The 27,678-nt window shown below is 36.0% G+C and overlaps 1 protein-coding gene across 2 annotated transcripts in view; it reads right to left on the bottom strand.

Moving 5' to 3' along the window:
* The window catches only part of LOC149425283 (insulin-like receptor), a 281,616-nt gene that overhangs the window by 23,357 nt on the left and 230,581 nt on the right, over positions 1-27,678 (bottom strand). For both annotated transcript variants that reach the window (XM_089650360.1, XM_089650355.1), the window contains exons 5-11: positions 12,778-13,053; positions 9,414-9,554; positions 8,129-8,451; positions 5,327-5,538; positions 4,322-4,502; positions 3,380-3,549; positions 1,897-2,067 (exon numbers count right to left, since the gene is read on the bottom strand). In XM_089650360.1, the coding sequence (XP_089506486.1) occupies positions 1,897-2,067; positions 3,380-3,549; positions 4,322-4,502; positions 5,327-5,538; positions 8,129-8,451; positions 9,414-9,554; positions 12,778-13,053 (1,474 nt within the window). The remainder of the gene's footprint in view (positions 1-1,896; positions 2,068-3,379; positions 3,550-4,321; positions 4,503-5,326; positions 5,539-8,128; positions 8,452-9,413; positions 9,555-12,777; positions 13,054-27,678) is intronic.

Below are 27,678 nucleotides of genomic sequence, written 5' to 3'. Positions count from 1 at the left end.
ACTAACATAACATTATTTATCATTAACACAATGTCATGTTTAAATGCCTGTGTAAATGTGTGATAATGATTCTAGTATTCGACTTCACGAACTGATGGATCAGCTATCAAACTTCAAAACAAATTAATATTTCCAGTGAATACATACACAAATGCAATATGAATACACAGAATACATTACCTGACGCAAAAATCGAAGAGTCACCATTAATTTTTTTAACTAACTAACCATCACGCCGTTTCCCCGCAGGGGTAGGCTGAGAGGACGGACAGCCAAACAACTCGGTCTTGGCACACACTTATTGCCTCATTCACATTCATACATCGTCTAATACATACTCTTCTATTATTATGACTGTTGACATGGCCCGATTCAAGTATCTGATTCACTTGGTCGTGCCATGTCTTCCTTGGGCGTCCCCGACTTCTGCTACCATTCACATTTGCATCGTATATTCTCCTTACACTCCTTTCTTTGCTCATTCGCTCTACATGCCCAAACCATCTAAGCGTCCCTTTCTTGATCTTACTCATTACGCTTACATCAGCCTTGTACTCTTTGCGGATCTCCGCATTTCTCACACGATCGTACATGGTGTTACACACATACGCCTCAGGAATCTCATTAATTTTTCAGCTGGCGAAATAGCATTCCGAAAACGAGTATCATTCTTTTTAATTAGCGGTCCAACCATTTCCAAAGTTAGAAGTCAGTTTCTCTAATTTGGATAAAATTAAGTAATTTTCGTTGACCCTCAATTCTTAATTCTGCCGTTAAATCCCCATCAGTACTTTTTCTTTGAAGCCAACTCCTAGTCCAATACTCTGCGGGCCCTTACGTTTTTGTTTGACAAAATTGTGCATATTATCGCAGCGGCAATCCGTTGTGTGCGGAAATGGGTACTATATGGGGATCCATGATCTAACCGTAAATAAACAAATCCCTTATCAAATATTACTAACTGACAGCTGTCAAAGTCGGCGGCAACGCGTTGTTGTCAGGAAGCCATCTTACCAAAAATAGAATTATTGGTGTAGCGGTCTCTGTGAGAAGTTCGTAAGTTAAACTTCCAAACAACTTCCGTGAGCATTATTTACGATAAGTTGGATGCATATGTAATCGCTCCCGTGAGTAACTTATCAAAAATTTACGAAAGTCGTAAATTTTACTTACAAGTGTAAACCTAGCCTTATACTTATTTGTGCATACTTACACAATAAACAAAAATATCTCAATACTTTTTGGGTACACATATATTTATGTAATATATGTGTATGCCTAGTAGGCACCTAGTATGTACCTCTATATATGTACAGCGTTATGTGAAAAAGTGATATTTGAGATATGGGGCTGTTAAACATTTCATTTGACTGTAGTGAGCGTATATATATTGAAAGTCAAATAAATTTATATGTAATAAGGTATTTCAATTAACATTTTACAACATATTAACAAATAACATAATGCGGAAGTAAAACATTATCACCATAATAATGGCATATGCCAAGCGCAGATCGCACAAACAGTCAGTCTCAATTAAGTAATGGCCAACTTGTATTGAGAGCGCGCTACTACTGTACATACTATCATTGTGGTTGAGATTATAAAACGATTTTTGCTGTGAATGTAGTTCGATGTATGGCGTATATTTTTAATGGATCTGCACAAAACAGCGTTGTTTTTCCACATAAGGGCTCGATTATAATGTACATTTGCTCGATATAATCCTTATTTGTGCATATAGTTTGAAGAGTTAGGAAAGAACGTACATAAGCTGTTTCAAAATAAATTGCAGCAAGTTTGTCCCACAGCATCATTGAATTTTACAACTTTTATCAAATTCATATTACATTATATAATTCACAAGATAAATATAATATCTATTAATATACTCACGTTCGTTGCAGTAGTTCCTCTGCATAAAGAAATCCTCTTTATCCTCCTCCCACTTGACAGAAACCCGGTACTGTGTCACGTTTCCATGAGGCGACGCTGGGGGCTCCCACTTCAGGATGAGAGAACCGGGGCTCAGAGAAATGGCTTGGGTTATACGAGGCGAAGAGGGCTCTGAAAACCAATCATTTGTTTTGATATTGTTTTTAATTATAAATCCATCTCATTATTTGTAATTGTAATGATTTTGCAAATTATTGCAACTGCGGGAGGGTGGAATTGGCAATATCATTTGAAATCTTTTCTATGGGCTACGTACTGTTTCCAGAATTCTCTACGAATCGTATAAGAGAAGCTTTAATTTAACCCTGTCGTTTAACCAGTGGAATGTTTATCCGTTCCACTTTATATAACCGTGTTTGGCGCTTGCGCACTTGTGTGAGCTTTAGTACCATCCACACTAATTTTAACTCTTATGCTTTGAAAATGTATAAAGGAAAAAATCAAAATCACTTGAGCTGGAGATTCTACTGTTTATTTCATGAATGTAAACCTCTTGTCAGAGCTTATAAAATAATTTGTCTATGAATGTCAAAATTCAAAGTAAAACGGTGTCGTAAAAATGAGTTTTCAAAGCAGTATAAAAGTCATTATTCTTTGAAAACACCTTTTGATAATTGTTTTTTTTTGTAGTGTATGTATTAAGGTATACGTAGAAATAATAAAACCGGTTTTTTTTTTCCAATGTTAGGTATTCTGGGGAAACGTCGTATGATTTTGCAAACATGAAACAAATATAAATAATAAGATACATTATCTGGTAAACAAAAAACTCGTCAAGGCTATTTGCGCGTATTTTCAAAAATTCTCACCTGACAGTTGGGGGTATTTTGACCTAAAAAAACAATTATCAAAACATTCCACTTTTTCCTACTCCTAACCTTGGTTAGATAGTTGAGCAATCAAAAGCATCAAGTTCCCACCAAGCATCAAGCGTCGAGGGTTCAACATTTTCCGCTTGTTGTGATGGAAGTACGAGAAATAAAAATATTGCCAGGTTATTCGTAACCTACGAATGTATGTATTTCTTCAAAACAATAAATAAAAAAATAACCTACTGATGAAAAGAAAGTGGCTTGCTGCATAGTTCTCAGGTAAAAAGTATTCTTGTTGTGTTTAATCTCTTGTGCGCCGCGCGGTTAAATAGCATTTCAAAATATAATTTAAAAAATCATTTCTCTGAATATAAGAAGCTTTTCTGGGGAAACTACGTATGGTAGATTATATACTATTTTTATAAATACATAAACAACTTATCTGGTAAAAAATGGTAAAAAACGAATATTTCATTTTCATAATAACGAAGTTATTATGAAAATAGAATATGCAGGCGCATGACAAAAATTTAGAGTCAGCACACAAAGAGCTAAATTACGTGGCTTTTTACAGTAAATAATGTTACAAAAATCATTATAGGTAAACTTACGTCCAGGCAGTGTCCGCACATACATCATTTGACTCTGAGCGCCGACACGCTCGGTGGCTATAGTGTACGTCTTGACGTAGATGGCGTATTGCGTGTAGGGCTTCAGATGTGTTAGCAGATGGAACACTTTCTCTTCCTTTTGGGAGGCCTGGATGTCGTCCAAATGCCACCTGTAAAAATTTAAAAGATTACGTTGATGATTCTGATAATACTGGTTTTCAAAAAAATTATACAGATTTTTTAATTATTTTACTCAGGGAGTTGGAAAGTTCCGCTTCACCTCCACTCTAGTAACAAAATATCTGCACCATGCTTAACCTGACGGCATCACCCGTTGCCAGGAAATTAAAAAAATTATTAGTGTCAAGCTTTCCTTCACAAATCTTTCATTAGATGTCGAACACTGCGCATTTTACACAATCCATCGTGAATGAACACAGCACATTGAATTATGCATGCAGTTTAGATAAATAAATAAATTAAAATTATTAATCAAAAACACTGTTTTTATAGATAAAAGTTTTTTCTTTTGCAATTAAAATGACCCCATATGTAGTGGTGCGATTCTCAACAATTTGTAATATTTTTTTTTAAATACCAAAATAATTAATTTAATTGAATATCGACAGTGTTTTTTGGATTTTTTTTTTTTCTCAAATTATGTTGTTAAATGATGTCTCCATCAAATAATTATTTTTTTTAACTCTAACCTATCAGAATAGTAGATCTTTTGTTTTGTAGTAATATTTATTTCTTTAAAAATAAAATCTATCATTCGAATGATGCTGCCAAAAAAAATATGTACCATAGAAAGTTGAACCAAAACTAAAAAGATCTGCAATTTAAGCTGATTCCAGCGAGGTCACTCTCTAATGAATGATTATTTTTTTAACTACTCTACTTTAGTCTACTCGTGTTGGCACGGTAATATGGAATACTAACCCATCGCCTCCGCAAGCGTCCCTGCCTTCGTACAAGGAGATGTTCTGGTGCTCCGACTCGATGCTGTGCACCACGTAGCCCAGCAGCGAACGAGAGTCATCATGCACAAACGCCTCCCACGACAAAAGCATGCTCACTTGCATGCGCTTCTCAACCGTCACGTTAAGCAGGGTCACATTGCCTGCAATACACAATAGAACACATTAACAAAGTTAAAATTGTAACTTATTAACCTTTTTGCACGGGATCGTGTAAAACATGTGGTGCAGCAAGAAATTAGCATTCACACTTAGAGACTCCTGGTAGTCTCTTGGAAATATCCCACTCCTCGTCTCACGTCTCTCGCTGTCTCTTTCCTACTCTGTCCCGCCACCTAAGTTTAGGCACCCCAACGCTATGTCATTTTGCAAGCTGATGGATGATAGAGCAGCCTCTTTGGTGAAGGTCTATTTGACTATATGAATGTTTTCCAAAGGGGCAATATTCCACAATGTAATTTTGCTACAAAATAAGTTCTTTTATTAAATGATGCAAAATTGTTAAATTGTACTAGCTTCACAAAGCAGAAAACTCCAATATCTTGGACTTATTACGAAAAGTGCCAAATTTAAAATTGTCCACTCGAACAATGGGGTATTTACAAAATAAATGCCTTGAGCAATGGAGATTCCCGGTCATTCCGTTTTGGATTCGGCCGCATTCATTCAAAAAATTATACCTCCGAATATTAATATGGAAATAAACAAACTGCTCACTGTGTTTAAAGCCAATGTATCCACCTATATTTCATCGTTTATCAAAGAAATTCGAATAAATCGTTTACCTAAATTTAGGTAGCAATCGTTCAAGGCCTAGAGCGATGAGACCTAAATATGGGTAGGCATCATTCAACTGGCTAATGATAAACCGGGGAGAGTTTGATGGCAGACAATCTGCCGATTAGGCAGATTACCCTGATGGTAGGACAAAGATAATAGGGAGATAGGAAAGAATGATAATACGTACATGCCACCTTGTCCCCGTTGGAGTTCCTGGCGACCTCCAGCTCAGTGAATTGGGACTCGCGTGCCATCTTCTGCAGCGGTTCAATCTTCTCGATGCACAGCTTGGGGTTGAAGTGGAAGAATAGCTTGCCATGCATTATTTCAATGGGGCCATGCATCGTCCAGTCCCACAGCTCCTGCAGGTTCTGGTTGTCCGTCACCGTCAGGGCATTTCTACAAAGAAACATATAGGCCCATTTAAATTAATGCTTATCCACTTTATAACAGAACTACAAGTTAATACCCCTCCGGCTTCAACCTAATAGGAAAATATATATTTTCAGTATTTAACGATAAAAAAATTGAACTAGCAACATGGAGTGTTGACTTATTTCAGTAGCTCATGGTTGAAAATATTACTTTGGAACAGCAATCACGCATGTCTTCAAAAAGTGAAATGGCTCTCATCAATTAGAATAATTGGAGATTGTATTCAATTTAAAACTGTATCTTGAATAGATTGATTTGAATTTTACTTGCATTTCATTTAGTTATTCCACTGGTTAAATGACACTGTGTCCAAGAAATAATGTTTTTGCAGAATAAATTGTATAAATGATTGCGACATTGCGCAGTAATTTCATTTAATTTTCCTTGTTATCGTACCCAGTGGTGTAAATATTTTTCAATGTTTACAACATTGACCGGTGCCATTCTGCATACTTTCTACAGATGTCTTAGCGACGCTTAAGCCGCTCGGCAATCAGTTGGCGCCGCATGCTTGCTTTTATTGGTATTAGTTGAGAACTTTGACAAAAAAAGGATTTTTATTAATGTGCCAATCATTATTATTTGTAAATTTATAAAATTACATTTTGATAAATGTCTCGTGATAACAGAGTTCCTAAGGAAATACCTCAGATTTTGTTGCTTTTCTGAATTCATTTTTAAAGAATTTTTAGACCTTTTCGTTTCTATTTTATAAAGTTTTATTGACATATTAAGCTTTGTACATTAAAGTTTTTTTTTTTTTAAGTTTTCATAATATTAAAAATATACTTGACGTCCGGGAACTCGTAATACAGTCAGGAAACTGTTCTAATCTATATGTAAAAATCTACCAAAAAAATTAAAAAAGCCAATCTTATCATTTCAATTTAAAAACAAAAAAATGACTTTTTCAATTTTGGCAAGAAAAGGGTTAAAAAAAACTTTTGGAGTCGGGCCTAGGCTTCGACTCATTTTAAAGAGATTAAACAGCTGAGAACCTTCTAGTGAAAGTCAATCTCTTTGTAAAGGTCCCAACTATATGTACATAATTATTGAATCAAAATCTTTTTATATTTATCTTCGTGCCTTTCGTTTACATCGGTATTTCAACAAAAGGATAGTATATTATTCAGAAAACATATTTTTTTATGGTAATAATTCAATTCCTGGAATGAGGGTTTTTATGAACGTGAAACCCGATTAGAATCTCTATCTCTGTTCCGCACCCACTCAACTCCTATGTGCAAGCAAGCGAGAGATGTCGGGCGTATTTAACCTGTTAACCGGGGATTCCATTTTGAATTACGCAGCATATAACAGGCGCGAACTATTTCACTAGGACGTGTCAGTTATGTCACGCCCGGAGGACATAATTTCATATTATTATTTTTTTTATTTATGCATTATAAAAATGGATACATTGAATTAAAAAATTAGAAATTTTACAAACAATTATAAAGATTACAAAAAATATAAAAAAGGTAACAATTACAGAACAATAAACAAAAGCACACAAATAAAATAGAAACATTGAGTTTAAAAAATTAAAATATGTAAAAATTCAAAACTCAATTTCAGTGTGATATGCTCGGAAATATATGTACGTCCCGCCCGTTCCAGGGTGCAACATATATTTCAAGGACGTATTCATATATCCTACCCGTACCCGATACTGTTTAAGTTTAACGTATTTATACGTACCGCTCGGTTAACAGGTTAAAGAAAGCAGGTATGGGCAAATACCGATATGCAGACCGTAATAAACATATTACAAGGTTAATTGAGTTGCATTTCAAATAATATTCGATTTTCGTTTAGTACTTTATAGCTTGGGTATGTTGAATAACTAGGCAGAAAATTTTAACGAAATATTTTAATTATTTTCGAAGATTAAAAATTTAATTTTATCCATTTAAACAAATTAAAGAAATTTGCACGGGACCTTTATTTTAGCCAGACAGCGTAGACACTAGTTAAGAGGAAGCTACAAGCCAAAAATGTGTATATTATTGGTATACCTTATATTGTAGGTAATAGGTATTAGATCTCTTGACAAACGGAGTCTAGAAACGTTCGATTTCAAGCACAAAAATGGTTTTTATTTATTTTGTAAATAATTTTATAAGAAAGCAAGAAAGTTAATCAAGTGAAACTGTCACAGATAATCTTAGCTATAATAGTATTTTTTTAAAGTAGTTTCATTTATGCGTTCATTTCTATTGAAAAAATTTTTTTTTTAGTAGTTTACATTTATTATTAATTTATTTTTTTATTTGTATTCTACTCAAGCAAAACGATAGGAAAACCTTCAATTTATCGAAAGCATATTTTTTGGTATTTATAATGTACACCAATTCGTTATAAAGATTAATCAAAATAGTGATTTAGCATTAAGCATTCGCCTTAAACTCTTTTTTCAACCTCCTCAGTATTTTTCTAAAAATTTAACAAAACTAAGAGGCTGAGAGCCAGTAATTTCTGTTCCTGATGCTGGCTTCGCGGAGAACAATATTTATATCAAAACACATTAATTGCCAGTTTGGCCAATACTCACTGATAGAATTCAGTCCTCTCGGAGCCGTACTTCTGCTCGCCCCTGATCACCTTGAGGCTTTTGAGGAAGTTGAGGGAGACGAGAGGGTACGAGCGTGCCACCTTCAGAGAGCCGGTGATCTCCTGGATGAGGCCGAGGCCCTCCTCCAGCTCCCTGACGATGCTGCCGCCTCCTCGGATGCTGATCTCCAGGGAGCCGATGATGTGTGTACAGCCCTTGAGCTTCTCGATAGCCTGGATGGAGTCCACATTCATGCTGGGACATTCCTTGCGACAGGCGCCCTTGCACTCCACGCAGCGGTACACACCATCCTTGCCTCGCTCCTGGAAACCAACACACAACAAATTCATTATAAAGGTTTCACATTTTTTATATCACTCTTTTCTTGATACATGCATAATCTGTTTAATTACTACGTTATTTTTATTCTACTTTGTTTTAAGAATAGTATAAAAGTACAAAACATTTTATTTTTTTCATTTGTGATTTTATTATAACAATATATGTAAAATATTTAAATGTTTGAAATCAAAGCCTTTTGAAATATTTTTTTTTAGATTAGTGCTCCATGATTATTTTACCCTTATATAATACTATTATATTAACAAAATATTAGTGATAAAATTTTTTATTTCTTTAAACATATCATTTCGTATAAAGAATAAGATTCATCCGATAGGGTATTTTCACCGTTTTTTTTTATTCTCGAAAAAAATTACGGTAATGTAGGTATATTTTCTATAACGATTTGAAATGTGCCATTTTCGATTTGCTTGCCAAAACGACATGTTCGTTTTTATTTGTAAATATTGGCGGCGTTGACGTCACGCCGGGCAATATTGGTGACAGCCATCTTACTAGCCACTGGCGTTTTCTACAACATAATAACTTTGTAGCCAGTTGGAATCGTTTCAGCATGTGCGTTTTTATATCGTTTTTGAAATCAATAATATTATGGATGAAAATATTAAAATGACGTAATTTTTGGGATGATAATCATAATCAGAAAAATAAACTTTAAATCTTCCAAACATTTTTAACGGCATTAATAGTTTGAGAAAACATACCATTCAGTCGACTCTCCCATAGCCGGGAAACGTAAAGAAGTTCATAGAGTATTTTTGTAAACATAAATAAGAAATGGGTAAGTATTAATTTATTTTTTGCGATAAATAATGTATATCTTCGATTGAAACATAAATTTAGTAAAACTTTAATAAGAATTTGGTGGCTAGTTTGGAGGACAGTTAAAGGTATTAGGTGCATTATATAATAAGAGTGTTACCTCGTCAAAGTTAGGTGGACACTGCAGCATGCAGGTGCCGTTGATGGGCTTGTAGGGGCGCTCCTGCTTGTCGGCCCCAAACTCTCTCGGGGGCGGCAGCTTGCGGCACTCCTCCTCGGAGATGCATCGCCTTTCCTGGTGCTGAAACCAAACATTCAACAAAAACATAAGTATCTTTATATTAATTATACAATAAATTGTCCAAAGAGGCGTTTAATAGTAGCTTCGTCTTAAAAGCAAAAATAGAGTCTTGACGTGAGAACCGATAGAGGGACCCATATGATACTAAAAACTCCTGATGTATGGCAGTGAGGCATGGAACTGCCAGTGGAAGGACAAAAGTAGAATGAATGCTGTGAAATCATATATTACCGTGTGAAAACTGCGGAGGAATGCTAGGCTGATGTAAGCGTAGTGAGTAAGATTCATAAAGGAAAGTTTAGATGGTGTGGGCATGTAGAGCAGATGAACGAAGAAAGAAGTGTAAGGATAATATACAATGCAAATTTGCTAGAAGAACGCCCGATGAAGATATCAAGTGAATCAATTACTGTGATATTAACTTTGTGTTTTACATATTTTCTGTAAACACGTATCTTATTCTTTTTCAGGGTATTCCCCGAACACAATTTTTCAATAAATACTGTGTAAAACTGTCTTAAAAAAAAAACCTGTGATTAGCCAATACAGATTCTCCTGGTAAGGTGCTCGCGAAACACTATAATATATATATTTTTTAATCAGTTACACACATCATCAGTCTGTATTTTGTTGCTTTCTTTCTTATAATATTATTTAACCTAATAATATAATCAAAGCACAACAATACTACCTGCAAAAATACGGGAACACCTCAGAACGGGTTCTCCTAGTGACGTGTTCACGAAACAATATAATATTTATATAAGTTACAGTATAAATCATTCTTACTTTAATATAACATTAGGTATACAAAATCTATGTACATATATCGTCGCTGTTAAATCAAACCGGCATATGTGCAAAAATGGAGCTTTTGAGTTATTGGTGTCAAAAAATTTCTTTTTTTCCCTTCTATTTTTATGTCGAACCGGCATGTCGTATAGTTGAATAAAAATCTGTCAGATGGCGTTGGGCCGGTATGCATTTACGCGGGAATCGCCATTTTTTTTAGCAGAAGACAGACCTATTCCGCAATACGCCAGTTGCTTCAAAACTTTCAAGGGGGAAAGGCGTCCATCATGTAAGTAAAACTGAATTATCTCACAATAGTACATTTTTATTATTACCCAGATATGACTTATTGGCAGATAATCCGGTTTGCACTTAACAAAAGCGTTTATAGCAGCCTCAACTAAAACAAACCGGCATATATGCCAAAATGTCTGACCCGGGTAAAATATCTCCCGGTTAAAAAAATAAATTAAAATAGGCAAATTTAATAAAAATAACTTTAGCAAACTGAAAGATGCGAAACTGCGGTGAGGAATACGAGTCTAAAACCCGTGGAAGAGTGAACCAACGAAGCATGAAGCCTCCTTGCCACAACTGTAAACTCAAGTGTTCCTAGTCATTACTACAGATCTCAAAGTTCTCGGGAGTATATCGATGGTGGAAAATCTATCGCCGATCACAGAGATTATCTAAAAGAAAGAAAGGAGTGAAACCTTGCAGGAATCAGCTACAACCAGTACAGAGGTTTTTTCAAGTCATACAAACTTTCACGCCGAAGAAAGATCAGAGTGATGTTTGTCTCATTTACCAAAATACGAAACAAAATACGACAGAATATGAGAATCATATTCTAGAAAAGGACTTGTCCAGACTGGAAAAGGAGAATGACAATAAAAGCACAAATTCAACCGTCGTAGCAGTATAGGACCTACAGGCAGTGCTGTCATATCCGCAGGGGGAGGCGTTTTCCTACTACTACATTTCAAAACTAGCCGTTTATAATTTAACAATTGCTCGACTGAAAGGCGACAAAACAGTAAATTTTTACACTTAGGATGAGACACAGGGAAAAAGAAGCGTTATTGAGATTGGGAGCTGTGTGCTGAAATGACTGCAACATTTAAATGACAGAGCTGACTGTCCAATAGACGTTGTCTTTTACAACGATAATTATTGTGGACAACAAAAAAATAACTTTATGATGGCAATGTACAAATATGCTGTTACAACATTAAAAAAACATAAAATCTATCACACACAAATTTTTAGTAAAGGGCCACACCCAAAACAAGGTGGATTCGGCTCACTCAACCATTGAAAAATAAGTTAAAAGAGCACTCCGAAGCAGACCGATATACTTACTTTCCCACTACGCCATGGCCATGAAAACGGCAAAGAAAAGTGGCAAGCCTTACCTGGTTCATGAGTCGAGTCACGAGGACTTTTTGATATAAAAGCTCTGAAGGACCCCCAGGTAATTTTACCCATTTTGGACATTCGAATGTTTAAAATAATTAAAGACGACGGCAACTTTTACTTCAAAACATCCTACGGATCACATGCCTGGGAGGAGGCGAAGAAAAGGAATAAACGGGGCAATCGGGGAATCCTGTTCTGATGCAAGCTTATTCCAAGAGACCATTGATGAGAAGAAGAAAAATGGTATCCTAAAGTTAGTCAGATTGTGAAACTTTGAAGTTACCAGCAAAGGGAAGAGCAGTATTATATAAAAAAATTGTGAAGCAATAAATTATTTTTTCATTGACAACATTATCTTTTTTTTATACCTAAAACAGGTTCCAAAAGAAGAAGCCACAAATGCAAATATTACACTGATTTTAAATCATACTATCATACTGGCATATCTGCATTTTACTCTTAATTTAAGTAATTTTCGATTTATTTGCAACTACTACTTCAATAAGCAGTATTCGTCTAAATTTTATTCATTAATAAGGTGGCTTTGAGGTGAACCAAACGGACGTTAAAAGGAAAATATCATATGCGAAATCTTTAAAGCGCTCTGGTGAAAAACAAGCATTTTGCAGATATGCCGGTTTGATTTCACAGCGACGATATGTATAAGGAAATATTTTTTTTTATTATTATTGTTATGTAATTGAAACAATTTCAGTATAAATAAAATAATATGCAATAAATAAAAATAAATAATTAACTTGAGTCGGGTCACGTCAAGAGTCAGAATAACATAAGGGTATGTTGAGACGATGCATGAATGTTGAAAGACCGAGTTGTTTGGCGGTCCGTCCTCTTTGTCTACCTCTCCGGCGAAAGCAGGGGTAAGCAGAGGGGATGACGAAACGTACGTCAGTTTTCAAATCAGCGACCTCTGGATCCGAAGTACACTCGGCCATTGAGGCCCTTGTCTCCCAGTGCCGACAGTCCTCAGTGGAAATGTAGTGTTTGTTACCTTGAAGGTGTTGTTGGGGCAGTCCTTGATACACTTGCGGTCTCGCAGGTCCCCGATGGAGAGGTCCCGGCACACGGTGCAGTTGAGCAGGCCCGAGCAGCCGCCCAGGCAGCTGTTATCGCAGCACTCGCCGCTGGCCGAGCACGTTCTAGTCCCGCAGATTGGCGCGCACACCTTCTGACAGTGATACTTGTCCCAGCACACGTGCCGCTTGTTGGCCAACGGGCAAGACAGCTCGAAGGGGCACACACTGCACTCGTTCTCTGGTTTGTTTTCCTGCAAACAACACACAAACACGCACTTTTAATAACATTCTTTGAAACGTGTTTAATATCGAACACCTTATACTCTTCACAGAAAAGTCGGACACGAAGTGGCTTAAATTTACGACTTCCTCACATCTCCTTGCAATTCCAGAAGGAAGACGCCGAGTTGATCGCCCTAGACAAAGTTGGACAAATCAACCCTAGAGGTTGTGTGAGAATATTGGGCCTGCAATGGTGAAAGTAGTAGCCTGTGACAGGAACGCCTGCAGGCACCTTGCTGTGGAAAAGGGATCCCAAAAGAAGATGATTAAAAAAAGCACTCAAAGTGGCTTGAATTTACGACTTTCTCACATCTAGTTCGAATTTTAGAAGGAAGACGCCCAGTTGACCGCCCTAGACAAAGTTGGGCAAATCAACCCGAGGCTGTGTGAGAAGATTGGGCCTGCAATGGCGACGGTAGTAGCCTGTGACAAGAACGCCTGCAGGCGCCTTGTCGAAGCGATGGATCCCAAAGAAGATGATACATTCTATAAATGGAGTGTAGTAGTGAAGAATACAGTCGATGACCAAGTTCCGGAGAAAACATTTTATTCAGTGATGATAACAGATTGAACTAAAATACAAAACTCTTTAACAAACCTAACCCATAAATCCCATTAAAGCACTCCACCCACGGACAATTATTACATTAAATTTAATAACTGTAAAAAAAGCTGCATAACATCTACCTTTAAAGAATCTGAAGATAATTTACCAACACGCAAACAAAAAATAAATAGATCAGAAGACTGGATAAAAATTAAAGGTACTACCTACATAATTTTTCCAAAACCTTTATTTAAAAACATTTTATTCACCCCAAATCAAACAACACAATTTAATAAATATTTAAATTATATAATTAGATCTACTTATAAATAGATTATTATTGTATAAAGAGTTGACAATGTTTTAAAATCTGGCATTAATACTGCCATCTTTGATTTGTTTTATTCTCTATTAGTCTAAACTGCGTCAGTAATGAAGTGTCATTTTCTTTTCTTTTCATTGCATTGTATCTATTTAAAATTATAATGTATCTGCTACTAACCTAATATAGAATACTGCCGCCATCGAGAGAGCCTCAAGTAGGATAGTGCGTTTTTACTTACGACGGCAGAATAACACTTCATCTAAACCAGGAGTGGGGAACCTTTTCGCCGTCAGGGGCCATTTGGATGTTTGTAGTATCACCCGCGGGCTGCACAAAGATTTTGCTGGTGGGGGGGGATGGGGTGGAATTCTCGATATATATTATCAGCAACTGAATATAGATATGATTCTGCAACTGCACACAGTCTGCATCTTGGATTTTAAAAACTGCACTTGAAACATGATAATGTTTTCCTTCAAAATGCGTCCGCAGATGAATCCAAAATTGGAATTTTATCGTTATATTCTGAATACCATACTGGTTTTAATTTAAGAGTTACTCCCTTGGCGAGTTCCCAAGAATGATTAACCTTTAACTATGGACGTCGGGTCTCAGAGGCCCAACCCCTTCTTCAATTTCTCGGAATAAACACCTTCCCCGCGCGTGCCATCCCCGCGCGTCTCAGTAGCTTCAGTTTTGGTTGTGTTATGACGAAGGAGGGAGAAGGTCGCGTCATCCGGCACTTATTACGTGAGTAATAATCATTTAAAATTTGATCAGGGCCTGGGAGACCCGTTGACTATAATTTCCATACAAATATACTCGGGCCTATGTGACCCGTCTACTATAATTTTCTTACATTTTAGTATTATAATCTTTTTTAATTTGTTCTAGATTTAAGTGGAGTAAATGCTTACACCTTGTTCAATCAGGAACAGGAAAAGAAAATAGAAAGAGGTGATTTTTTGAAAACTTTAGCGCGGTCTCTAGTCCTGCCACATGCTCAAAGACGAGTTTAATGCACAAAGTTGCCTAGAGAATTGAGGTTTACAATTACTCGAATATTAGGTGCAGATGTGCCCCAAGCGGCAATACAGGCTGAAGAAGTTGGTCCTAAAAATCGTAAAAGATGTAGATTTTGCCCATCAAAGCTCTCTAGAAAGACAACCCATGCCTGTATTAACTGCAAGAAGCCAGTTTGTCTTCAGTGTTCCAAGCCTCTATGTTCTGAGTGCCAGTAATTTTACATAAGTTTGATCCTTGTGAGAATTTTTATTTTATTTCTTTCAGAAGTTTTTTTTATGACCTTTTGTTACTGTTTCTTTTATTAGCTAGGAAAAATGATTGGTTTTGATTTTTGTAATACCTACTATAATTAAGGAGCCTTAATATGATCTCAAGTCGATTAAGACTGAAAACTGACTAGGTTTGTTAAATTTGGAGATAATTATTAAAATATGAATAAAAGTTGATTATTTTTATTACTCGATCTTTTATTTATAAATACTTTATACATATAAACTCCTTGCTAAAGTCAGATTGGTCCAGGTTTGAAAATTAGAAGAATTTTATGAAGGGGTCTGTGTGACCCGACGTCCATGGGAGTGTGATTTTTTTTCACGTCCATAGTTAAAGGTTAAAACTACACCCAGAACACGAAAACGGTTTCTTCCGATTTTTGCAGCACATGTATGCAACAAAAAACTTACTGCACTACAAACACGAGAATGGCTTCAGGGGCGTCGCCAGAATCTAAGCTAGGGGCAGCTTAATTTATTTATAGAGCTTATAGGGAAGGTACAAGGATATAGTCAGAATAAACTAGGAATATTTACGTACCCGGCGAGGCTTGTGGTTATGCACAGGGCCGTTTTAAGCCATGTAGGAGCACAAAATATTCTTTTGCATTTGGAATGGTCAAATAAAAATGAAATGTATTTTTTGTTCCAACTCCCTAATAATCTCGGAGCCCTGTGGAACTATGACATCCCTAATTGGAGTAAGTGAAAAGAGCCAAGTGAGTGGAAAATTAGTAACTCTCCCAAATACGTGGAAAAGCACCGAAGGCGTAATTCCCTCCATGGTATTCCATGGGGTAGGTATGAGATGTGGGTGAAGGGAGCGGAATATGAATTGCTATATTCACAAACACACAGAAAAAGCACCACAGGTGACATCTATATAATATAGGTACATAAAAACACACGTGTATTCGAATGCAATGTTGTGTCAAAATTTCAAAGCAAAATCGTTGAGGAACTTCGGAGATTTAAGATTTTGAACAAAAGAACATTTACATTTTTATTTAATTCAAGTGATAAATATGCTTTGTTTTATTTTATTTTCAACTTAATATCATGTAATTTATTTTGATGTACGCTTTTACATGGCATACAGAGTATTGCACTCGCACCGCTGTGTTCAGCTGAAATAATATTCTAAAATGAAAAAATTATTAACATTATTTATATAGATATCGAAGACGGGTCATTTTATGTAGCGATGACCAAGGTAAAAAACGGATTATTTTATTATTAAAAAACTATTAATTTCTATATTGTTAAGTAACATTTTCGTAATCTTAGCAGGAAGATTTTTTCATGTCATTATAAAATGCATGCAAGTGGCCTATTGTGCATAAAAATGCGGTACAACGCGCACCGCGCACCATCACCAGTTGAATTTGAGCAGCCGTCGGAGTTGTGTCTCGCTCGCTCTAACGCAATCGAATTCCGAAACACAATTGGGATATTATGATATATGATAATATTTTTCAAAAATGCACGAAAAGCACTTAAATTGGATTTGCTATCAGTAGCCACCACCGCTGCTAGTGTTTTGTTTTTATGAAACTTGAAGAAACAGCAGCAAGAAGAATAGTTTTTATTGAACCTACATATTCCAGGAGAAGTATATTCAGTCATTCTGAATTGACAACATCGGCAGTACCTACCACAGAACAGTAGTTTGAAGACAAATAATATCAACCAAAAACGGGGTGAACTACTTGACTCGTTATCAAGTGTATGTGAATGTACTGGTTATGTTATCATCGGTAGTAAGGAAGAATAACGATGTTATTGTACTATTATTTTGTAAGTTTGTCGTAACATGTGATTCTAGGAATTCGGCGGCTTCTAGCGGAAGTGCGACGTACGCGGCGGCCGTGGGGCACACCGTCCCATCCGGAATCAGTTGATAACCGGTTGTACATATATATGTCGGTATGCCGGTAGCGTCATGGAAGCGGATATTCCCCATTCTCTGTGTTATTTATTTATATTTGCGACGTTATTCACAAAAGGTTATCATATCATTCATCATTCATCACCGTGAATACGCACTTCGCTTTATACATCTGTACCTGTACCTATAGCTACAGGCGCGCTAACGAATTTGGACTTGCGATCCGAACTCTGATAAGAGTACGAAAATTGTACGTAATTTTTTAGTAAAGTTTTGAGTCCTCTTTCGTTTCTTATAACTACGATAACTCTATCGTATCAACGTAGTATATATACACACAGAGTGGCGTGCACATATTTTATCAGGAAAGGCAGTAGAAAGTAAGTTTTCGCTAAGGGCTTTAGCCGATGTTGGTTTGGATTATCTGAGCCCCTGTATTGTACAAATATCCAAATAACCGCTTCATTTATGCGTATTACAACCCAAATACTACATTATTAAATCTGCATATTTTTTCTACCGCACAATTGCATGAAAGAAAGCCAACATAACGTGATAATCATTTCGTTAGTAGAGTTGTACTAATCAATAGAGGTACCAACAGATGCCACTGACTGCCAAATTTTGTGATTTGTACCGAAAGGCACCGCAAAACAACGACAACACAAACGAGACTTCCCTTGAAAGAGCATGGCGCACCAATGTAGATTTTTGTCTCGAATGATGACAACGACTGAATATATGTGCGTCATTTTGCATAATTAGTTCCTGCCTACGATACTTTATGGTAGAACGATCGGAGCCGCGCTGTGATTATAATGTTTACTTGCGTATTTTTTTAAGTGTAAATTAATTTCTGGCAATAATTTTCCAAATTTTTATTTTATTTTCATACTAAGGTAGGGTAGGCAGTGCTTATATGGACCGCACTCCCCTTTATTCAAAAATGGCTCATCCAACCAAAGACACATCTCATGTTTCTATTTATATGAAAAATAAATTCATTATTGAAACGATCAAACTACTCTCGCGATAAATTTTATTTTAGAACTCATCACATTTTGCGCAAAGAACACGGATATAATAATACATTAGTAGTTATGTGTCCACCTGTTTGTAAACAGGCGAAAAACCATAAAAACGATTATAGTTAATAAATAAGATACTCAATTAAAAAAGGTTTAGCAATCGTGCATTAAATTTCATGACCAAATAAACATCAAGTCATCTCTCGAACTAAGTCGTAATCTCTTCAATAAAGTTTCATTAATCTTATTTCAACAAACTTCCGCTGCGACCTTCCATTCCTGTCCGCTTTCTTGGTTTGCCAAAGGAAATCTGCCGACTGCCAGTGGCGCGGTTTCCTTGAAGATGAGACTTGATTTTAATGTCACAGAAAAGGCACGAAAATATCAAATAACACGCGTGTATGTGCATCTGGTACTCGAGCTATGCTAGAGACGTGGGTGTGAAAATGGTTGGATTGTTAATCATTATCCTTTCATTCATTACTAAGTTAATACATAAACTTTCACTTAATTTCCCCGCAAATAGACAAAATAGAACGTAACCCAAGTTTGTTTTTGTAAAATACTCATATTGGTCATATTGTACATCGATACACTCATAATAACATACGTTATTATTGTTTAGTTGTACCGACTCTTGACATGACCCGACTCGAGCATTTGATTTAATCAATCGTACCATATTTTCGTAAAGCCGCCCTTGACTTATTTTTCCGTTCACTCATTCACTGGCATTCACTCAAAACTAAAGCTCCAAACTTTGATAATTCTCGTTATGTAGAGGTTAATTAAGAGATTGGGTCGGCGCGCGGCAACTGTAAGGTAAAACCAAGTTTGATCGTGTGAGAAATGTGGAGATTTGCAAAGATTGCTAGAATAAGAAAGGAACGCTTAGATGTTTGGACATGTAGAGTGAATGAACGGAGAAACGAGTGTAAGGAGAATATATTCTACGGATGTGAATGGTAGAAGAAGTAGGTGTCGCCCGAGGAAGACATGTTGCGATCAAGTGAACCAAATACTTAGAATATATAAGAGATGATGTATGAATGTGAATGAGGCAAGGTGGGTGTGCCAATACCGAGTTGTTTATCGGGCCGTCCTCTCTGGCTGCCCCTGCGGAAAACAGCATGATGATTATATAGTTAACGACGGAAAGATTGGGTGCCTACGCCACTGCATACTATTATCTACACGGTGTGTAAAAACATATAAACATTATATTCTCCTTAATAACAAAATCATTAGTCGGAAAACGGTGAAGATGAATGGGGTATGATGACACCGCGCGCAACAATACTCGTAAACCGAGCTAATGAAACGTAAGGTCACTGATTGCTCTAAGCAAGCGCTGCGCTGTAAACAAACCGCGTGAAGGTCTGCCGTAGTGCCGTGGCCACGTGGCGAAGGTACCGCCCACCTATGGCCATAGTACTGTTTCTACAGCCCGTTACTTAGGTCAGGAGCTTTCGAGGGCCTGAGATGAATGTATCTTGGACCGTTTGCAGTAAAGTAAGAGACCCGGCTTGATTGATAATCAAAAATACTGATTTCGGTTGTTTGTCTGTCAGTGATATTAATCGGATTTGTTTAGAATTTGGATATGCGCTAGTAAATAATAACAGTACTTTATTAATGTAGCAGAAATATAAATAGCAACAGTAAATGATTTTAGAAAATAAATACGGGATTCGTATTGTTGTTATTTTTAAATTAATTATATTGTGGTGTGTAGTTTGTGTAATTGTTTTTTGCAAGCTGCAAGAAAAACAATGTTGAAACTGGTGACAAATGTCTTGAAAAGAAAAAGAGCACAACATGCTTGAGCTTGATTGTAGATTCTCAGCTCTCGTGGGATAATAATAATAATATTAGACAATTTTTATAGCGCCGCTTTTGTGAGTTATCACCTCAGGGGCGCTTTACAGTTGATGCAGGTATTACAAAAATTATAAATATTACCAAAATAAAGTGAAGTTAAGTAAAGTAAAATGAAGAACAGGAACAGGTGACATGAAGATAGAAGATGGAGACTCTGCAGCAAGAATCCTAGGTGGTGAAGAAACTGGACCAGCTGCTGCAGCGAGAGAGACTATCTTGCCCACCAACAGTGCCAGCACGAGGTTCGTCATCCGTTCAGGTATGTGTCTGCTGCTAATAAAGCGCTGACACCATATCCTCACATAGATAACAGACCTTGGCAGCACCGCTGTGACGATGTGATCTCCAAACAAATCGTCCAAAGGAGAAAATTACCACATAATTGGTGAACTATATAGGCTTCAAGGATTAATACCCATTTTTTAACAAATTTCCTGGTCCAAAACCGAGCTCTCAGAAATGTTCTTGGTCTTCCATAGGACAGTGTCAGGAACATCTATTCAGTTTCCAGTATCCTTCCAATCACAATTCCTAAACATGAAATCAAAAGCACCATCCTACAAATTACTCAGTAATCAACACACACTAAAATCAAGCCACTTCACAATCAAGACATCCACAGCCAATTGTGGTATTGACTCGAAATAACAATAGAATTCCTCTAATGGTACATATACATTTGCGAACTTAAGAGGAAGCTACAAGCCAAAAATGTGTATATTCTTGGTATACCTTATATCGTAGGTAATAGGTATTAAAATCGCTTGACAAACGGAGTCTAGAAACGTTCGATTTCAAGCAAAAAACTGGCTTTTACTTATTTTGTAAATAATTTTATAAGAAAGCAAAAAAGTTAATCAAGTGAAACTGTCACAGATAATCTTAGCTATTAAACTGTATTTTTTTAAAGTTGTTTCCTTTATGCGTTTATACATTTCTATTGAAAAGATATTTTTTGTAGTAGTTTGCATTTATATTTTTTATTGAGTAATTTATTTATTTATTTGTATTCTACTCAAGCGAAGCGATAAGAAAACCTTCAATTTAACTAAAGCATATTTTTGGTTTTCATAATGTACACCAATTCGTTATAAAGATTAATCAAAATAGTGATTTGCCATTAAGCTTCGCCTTAAACGCGAACCGAGCCACGAATTACGGGAAAGGAATGAAGCAACTGCATGCTGCGTTTCGCGCCATTTGCGGTTGCTTCGTCCCTTTCCCATAAGTTCTATAAGTGGTTCAGTTCGGCAGTTCGGCTCGCGTTTGATTGAACATTTACCACAAAATGTTCAATCAAATCTCTGAACTTCTATTGCCTACACACAACATTATATAAATCTCTTCCAGATATATGAAAACAGCCATCGTAATGAACCGGTTCCATGCTAACTCAACACAGTGACTATTCAACATACTAAAAAGTGATATAGTCATTAAAAACGATAATTTTTTTTTAACTTAACCTAACCTACTTAATCCAGAATAAAGTTTTTGTTTCATCACTTTCCATGACTTTATATAACTTTTTAAAGATGTGATAAATTATCATTTTGATGATTTATCCGGTCACCAATGAACCATATCAAAGTAATTCTTTAATTTTCTTGCCCTTTTTTGTTTGTATTGTTTTTTTTTCTCTCCTTTTATTTTCTCTGTATTTGTATTCATCCATAATTTATTTTTACCTATGTGCAAGGAGATAAATGAGTTTTGCTAATTTATTAAGAATCTCTTCAAATTATTCGTAATCCGGTTAAAAACGGGATTGCAGGCCCTTAGCGAATGAATTGATGGGTATCCTTTCAATCATAATATTTTCGCATTATATATTATCAAAGCAAACGCAGGTGCATGAAAACGTGTTCCGAAATATGAGGAATTTACTAAAAGTTAATCAGTAAACGACCTACAATCCCGTTTTTAACCGGATTAAGAAAAATATTGAGAGATAATAAATCAGCAATATCCATTATTAACGTGTGTGACTGGATATGCAACTTTCGGTAAATTCCTACTTTGGGTTGGTGCTCATTATACTATATTATGTAATTGCATTCTTGTATTGTTTCACTTTTTTGTTTTCTCTTGTTTGTTCTAATTAAACTCTATTTTGTATTGTACGTGAAACATATATTTTTGATATCAAAATACCTATGTTAAATTGTATATATTGCCTCCCACTTATATATTGTTCATTTCTCCCGTCCTGAAATGAATTTTATAACTCGTCGAAATTACTACTCGAGCAATAAAAAAAGAATTTTATAACTCATCGAAATTACTACTCTAGCAATAAAAAAAGAATTTTATAAACCATCGAAATTACTACTCTAGCAATAAAAAAAATAATTTTATAACTCATCGAAATTACTACTCTAGCAATAAAAAATGAATTTTATAACTCATCGAATTAATAATAATATTTGGATGATTTTTATAGCGCCGTTTTTATGAAAAATCACCTCAAGGGCGCTGTACAAGTATATAATACATTTCTACTATGTTATTACTAACTATGTATGGAGATAATAATCGAAATTACTACTCTAGCAATAGAAAAAAATTGGGCGTGAAGCGAAGGAAACATACTTCAACGAAGAATCCGATCAAGGACTGTTTTAGCGAATAGGCGTTCCACACGTCCAATCTAGTTTAAGGCGATGCCATACGTAGTAATGCAAAATCATGTGTTTTTGGTTTGAAAATTTAATCGCCTAAAAATGTTTCAGATGCTTTAATTAAATACTGCGAGTAGAAAACATCTTGGCCTTTGAAATAATCGAGTATTTTTTAGATAAGTCTTTTTATAAGGCCAGAAAAAAATAATGTAAAGGTCTATGAAAACTGCTTTATAATGATAATAAATAATAATAATAATACCTGGATGACTTTTATAGCGCCGTTTTTGTGCAAAAACACCTCAAGGGCGCTGTACAAACTTATAATACATTTCTACAGTGTTATTACTTAACTATTTATGGAGAAAATATACAGTACAATACTTACCTGGTAGGTCACTTGAGATTAACACTTAAAATTAACATTATCTAATTGTTTATTGGCGAAATTTAGATACAGGGTTTAGGACTTTATTGAAAAATTGAATATAACTGGACTTTCTCTTAGGATTCGTATATTTAATAGGGTACGACAACTTAAAAAGGTAAGTTTTTAGTTTTAGTTCAAAATCTCCTACTTACGAACCCATTTTTGGTTATAATTTTATTGTATAATGTGGCAGATTAAGTTATTTATAAAATGATCGAAAAAAAAAATTATGCCTGAAAATCCACAAAATAAAATAAAAGGCACCTTTTGGTCATGTTTCTTTCTTGCATAAATCAAAACAGGCGGATGGTGTTAAGCGGGAATTTAAACCTTGTCGCCATCTACGTAAGGGTTTTTATTGATAGAAATAACGCTCAATTTAAAATATTACACGACGTAGTGCATCACCTTAATACGTCATAATAAAGGTAGGTATAGTAAGTTAAGTAGGTAGTCCGCGAGTAGGTGTTAAATGGTGTTGGTTCGAGTGGCGACTAAAGTAAAGATGAATCAGGGGGTTTGCATGTTTGCCGAAGTAAACCATCAATCTGTACACCTTTTACTGCAATTTGGCGAAAATAGAAGTCAAGAAGGGTGTACATATATCAACAATAATTGTCTGTATAAATTTTCTACACCAATTTTCTTTCTAAATATTTTTTCTTTAATTTAATTTTTGGTATTCTAAAATATCTAGTTAGGTGTACTTATTTATTTGTCAACAATTTATTTATTATAATTCATGTATTTGCAAGTGCGTTTATATGAATCACTGTTGTTGACCTTGGAGGAAGAATATAATGTGCTGTTGACAGACCAGCATACACTGTTATTGAAATGACGTAAACTTCAAGTAAAATTAAATAGTAAATATTGTTTTATGATTTAATATTTTATTTTAAGCTGCCCATGAAGTATTTTCAAAAATCCCAAAAACCATGTTCAGAGATTTTTCTGCTCTATAATAATAAAAATAAACCATAAATAGTAAAAAAAAAAGTTTGGATAAAGCATCCATACTTATCTATATTGAAGTAATAATGTAGGTATTATAAATAGAGTAGGAATAGTAACATTGATGAATGGTTTCGGGCAACAGTAATAAGTAATAAGAATAAGAAGTACTTATGTATTATAAATAAGGAATGATAACTGGGACAAGTGGAATGCAGCTACACCCTTGCTAATGAGCGCGAAAGAAAAGACAATTTCCGGCGAATAACGACCGCGCACATGCGATATTACAAACACATCTGTTCCGAGAAGCCTGGTTCAAAGAAGGAGTTGTTTTAGCGCGATGCTATTTTCCCCCACATTTCGTACCTACGGAATCTAACGGGAGTGTTCTCAGGCGGTAGTTAATAAGCAGAGTTATTTATTTTATTGTGGTATTTTAAATAGAAAATAAAATATATTAATAAAAATCTGACGGCTTGAAGGGTAATGCTCTCGACTAGCAAGCTGGATGTCGCGGGTTCGAATACCGGCGTTAGCGCACGTGAAATCAACTCGTTGGAGAAGGGACGCTACTCCCTCCATCTTTCACGTCCCATGTCGATCTTGATATCCCAGATCGGCGAAGCGATGAAAGCGTGGGTTTGCGTTGCGCGTGACAAGTATGTTTCTAAAGCGTCTATTTCCATACAAAATGTATGGATTGTAATTATTTCAGATATCGTAATGCATTGATTACTTAACGTACGTCGACCCAGTGTGTTTCTACCTTAATAATGCTCGTGTTATCGATGAAGCCACTACCGCTCCCCTGGATTTCTCAGGCAACCTCAAGGGTGCTAGCGATATCGCAAACTTTGAGAATCATTGCTCTAGAGAGGCTGAAGTTAGCTACAGTCCAAGTATGTGACTTAATATTTATTAATAATACATGTTTTTTATCAATTTTATGCGGATAATTTAAAAAAAATGTTTAAATTTAAAAGTAAACAAATACTGTGGAATTTGATCGTATTGGCAATCCAACTCTTCGCCCGTTCTAAAGTCCACTATTAAACATAAACATCGTATTCAAGAATTCAAAAATTGCTAGTGCTATGATTGCTAAGTGAGAGAATGGTCGATCACCGACGTACTAGTGAAAAAGCTGGGATCGGAACTTTTTACTCCCGATTTGAAAGCAGCTTTATACAGAAAACATATTGTTTTGTTATCAAAATAGGCGAAAAAAAAATAATAGGCACATATTATAATATGAAGTAGCCTCCGGCATTGCGATACTGCCCGCCCTGTCAATGAGGTGATCACATTAATGAAAAGATGGCGCGATGAATGACACCGAAAACGTGGACCAAACAAAATAAAAAAAGTTAAAAGAATAATAAATAGATGTTTCCCTAGAGGCGGCGAGAAGCGATCTAACGAATAACGAGTTACATCTAACGCGGCGTATTAATAGGGAGTTATAAATAGGGTGAGTAATATATTGTTTACACGAGAGAAGCATAAAAAGTCGGATGATCAATCGATGGAATAGTTCCAAGTTGCGGAATGCGGATGTGGAGAGGAGTCAGTGAACGGGGCCCGCGGCCACCTAGACCAGGGGTCGGCAGACTTTCAAGAGAGAAGACCCATACAATCTGGGAGGGAAAAATAAACCAGTTATACAAATCAACAGTTTTCGAAACCACCCCAATCTCCTTTTCCCACCCCTTAAAGCAAAATTTTGATACTTCCTAGTGAAATTTTGCACACCTTGACGTTCAAAATAAGAAAAAAATTACCGTTAGTACTAATTTAGAAAAATTCTGCACAAAGCCCGGACAACGACGGGGACTTCAGCTAGTTCTGAGATAAAAAAAAAAACAAAGATTTTAATAGAAATAACCTTGGAATTATCATTTTTGTACTACTTGAATGAGTTCAGTATAAAATAAAGTGCTAGAATATCTGAGCTAAACGAGCTGAGTTGGCAACAATAATGTTGTTAAAAAATAAAATTTCGTTCGGCGGCTCCGTCTCATGGCGGCTGGTTGAGTGGAGGTGAAATTGGTGTTGATGTGTGAAGAGCTGAAAAGCCTATGCAAAGAGCCGCATACGGCTCGCGAGCCGCGATCGTGCAATCCCTGAACTAGAATCTACAATCAGTGCCACTATACCACCATACCGCCGTACTACCCCCACCGTACCACCGCGCACCGCCGCGTCAGCCTCCAAACGGTCCCCGCTCTCAAATCCCTACTCTGCGGTACTACAGCTGCGGTATACACTAGACACAGACACATAGACAGCAGTGGCCACTGTCCTCTCAGCTCCCTGACTGGCTACAGCCGTACTAGGGATTGCAATCAATGATTATGTAGATAGGAGAAAAGGCACTGAATGAGGCTCCGAGTTAGTTTCCCTTCTTTATTTATTATCTGAGTACCGCATAAGAGTCCCAACACAACTGTTCCCAACCGTCTGGAGCCAGTGAGATTATTGCATTCCCAATTGGGGTATCCTGCGAGGCTCACGGTAGTGAAAGTCAAAACATGGCTAAATCCATTTCAAGGATGAAATGTGAAATAACACAAATTAACAAAATTTACTTGCTCACGCTGGAATTTCAATCCACGACCTATGGATTCGCAGGTAAGGATTGTAACCATTCAACCACGGAGGTCAAAAACATTTTAATCGCGCGCAAAGACTAAAAAGCTGCATTATTTAGAACAAAGACGTTTAAAAGCTACCTAGGTATAGGTAATCGAATCATTTCAATGTTCGGTAATGGAATCCTAAGCATGAGATTTGGTGGATAGAGAATAGCTACGAATTGCTGATAAAGCAATATATGCAACTGCACGATAACAAATATAGGAATGTGCTTAAATTGTCGGAGAGAAAGATTTGGTATATCTACATAAAATTATATATGATTCATTAGATAGTCCAGAATTGCTCGCACTGATAAGTTTTCAGATTCCACTACGTAATAATAGAAGTCCGGATTTATTTCAGTGCAGAAATTCTGGGACTAACTACCATATGCATTCCTAATATAATAATAATCGAGTTAAATAATTATACTGAGTGAGTGGACATCTTCAATGTATCACTAAACAATTAACAGGATTTTAATAAATCAGCAATACTCATTTTTCTCCATGTAACAATACTTGGATAATAACAGAAGATAATAGGAATATGTGTGTACGATTGTCTTGTTCTGTTTCATGTTTCGCTTATATTTATTAGCATTATCTTCTTATTAAGTATTTAATTAATTAAAGCATATAATATAACGATTTCCACAGAAGTCGTGGGTTGGTTCACACAGAGTCAATCTTTTCTTTCCAATACTCTGATCTTTTGTAATTTATTTTACTCGTATACTGTTTTTGAGTAAGGATCCACTCGTCTCTTGAAGTTACAGAAGAGTTTTTTTTTCCTATAGGACCTCTCTAATTTCCGCATAAGTCTCTTTTGGTTTAGGCATTCATCGTCAAACCAGTCGTCAGACTTTCGAACTTTTCATGTTTTTGATGTTGTTGGGGCATATTTATTTAACAGAAATGAACAATATGTCTCGACAATTTCTACCTTGTCTTGCATTGCCTTAGTGCGGAGTTGTGGATAT

The sequence above is a fragment of the Hesperophylax consimilis genome, chromosome 3, assembly GCF_061612785.1.
Source record: "Hesperophylax consimilis isolate HC1 chromosome 3, BYU_Hcon_1.0, whole genome shotgun sequence".
Taxonomy (NCBI): Eukaryota; Metazoa; Arthropoda; class Insecta; order Trichoptera; family Limnephilidae; genus Hesperophylax; species Hesperophylax consimilis.
This window is presented reverse-complemented; position numbering and strand designations above follow the sequence as displayed.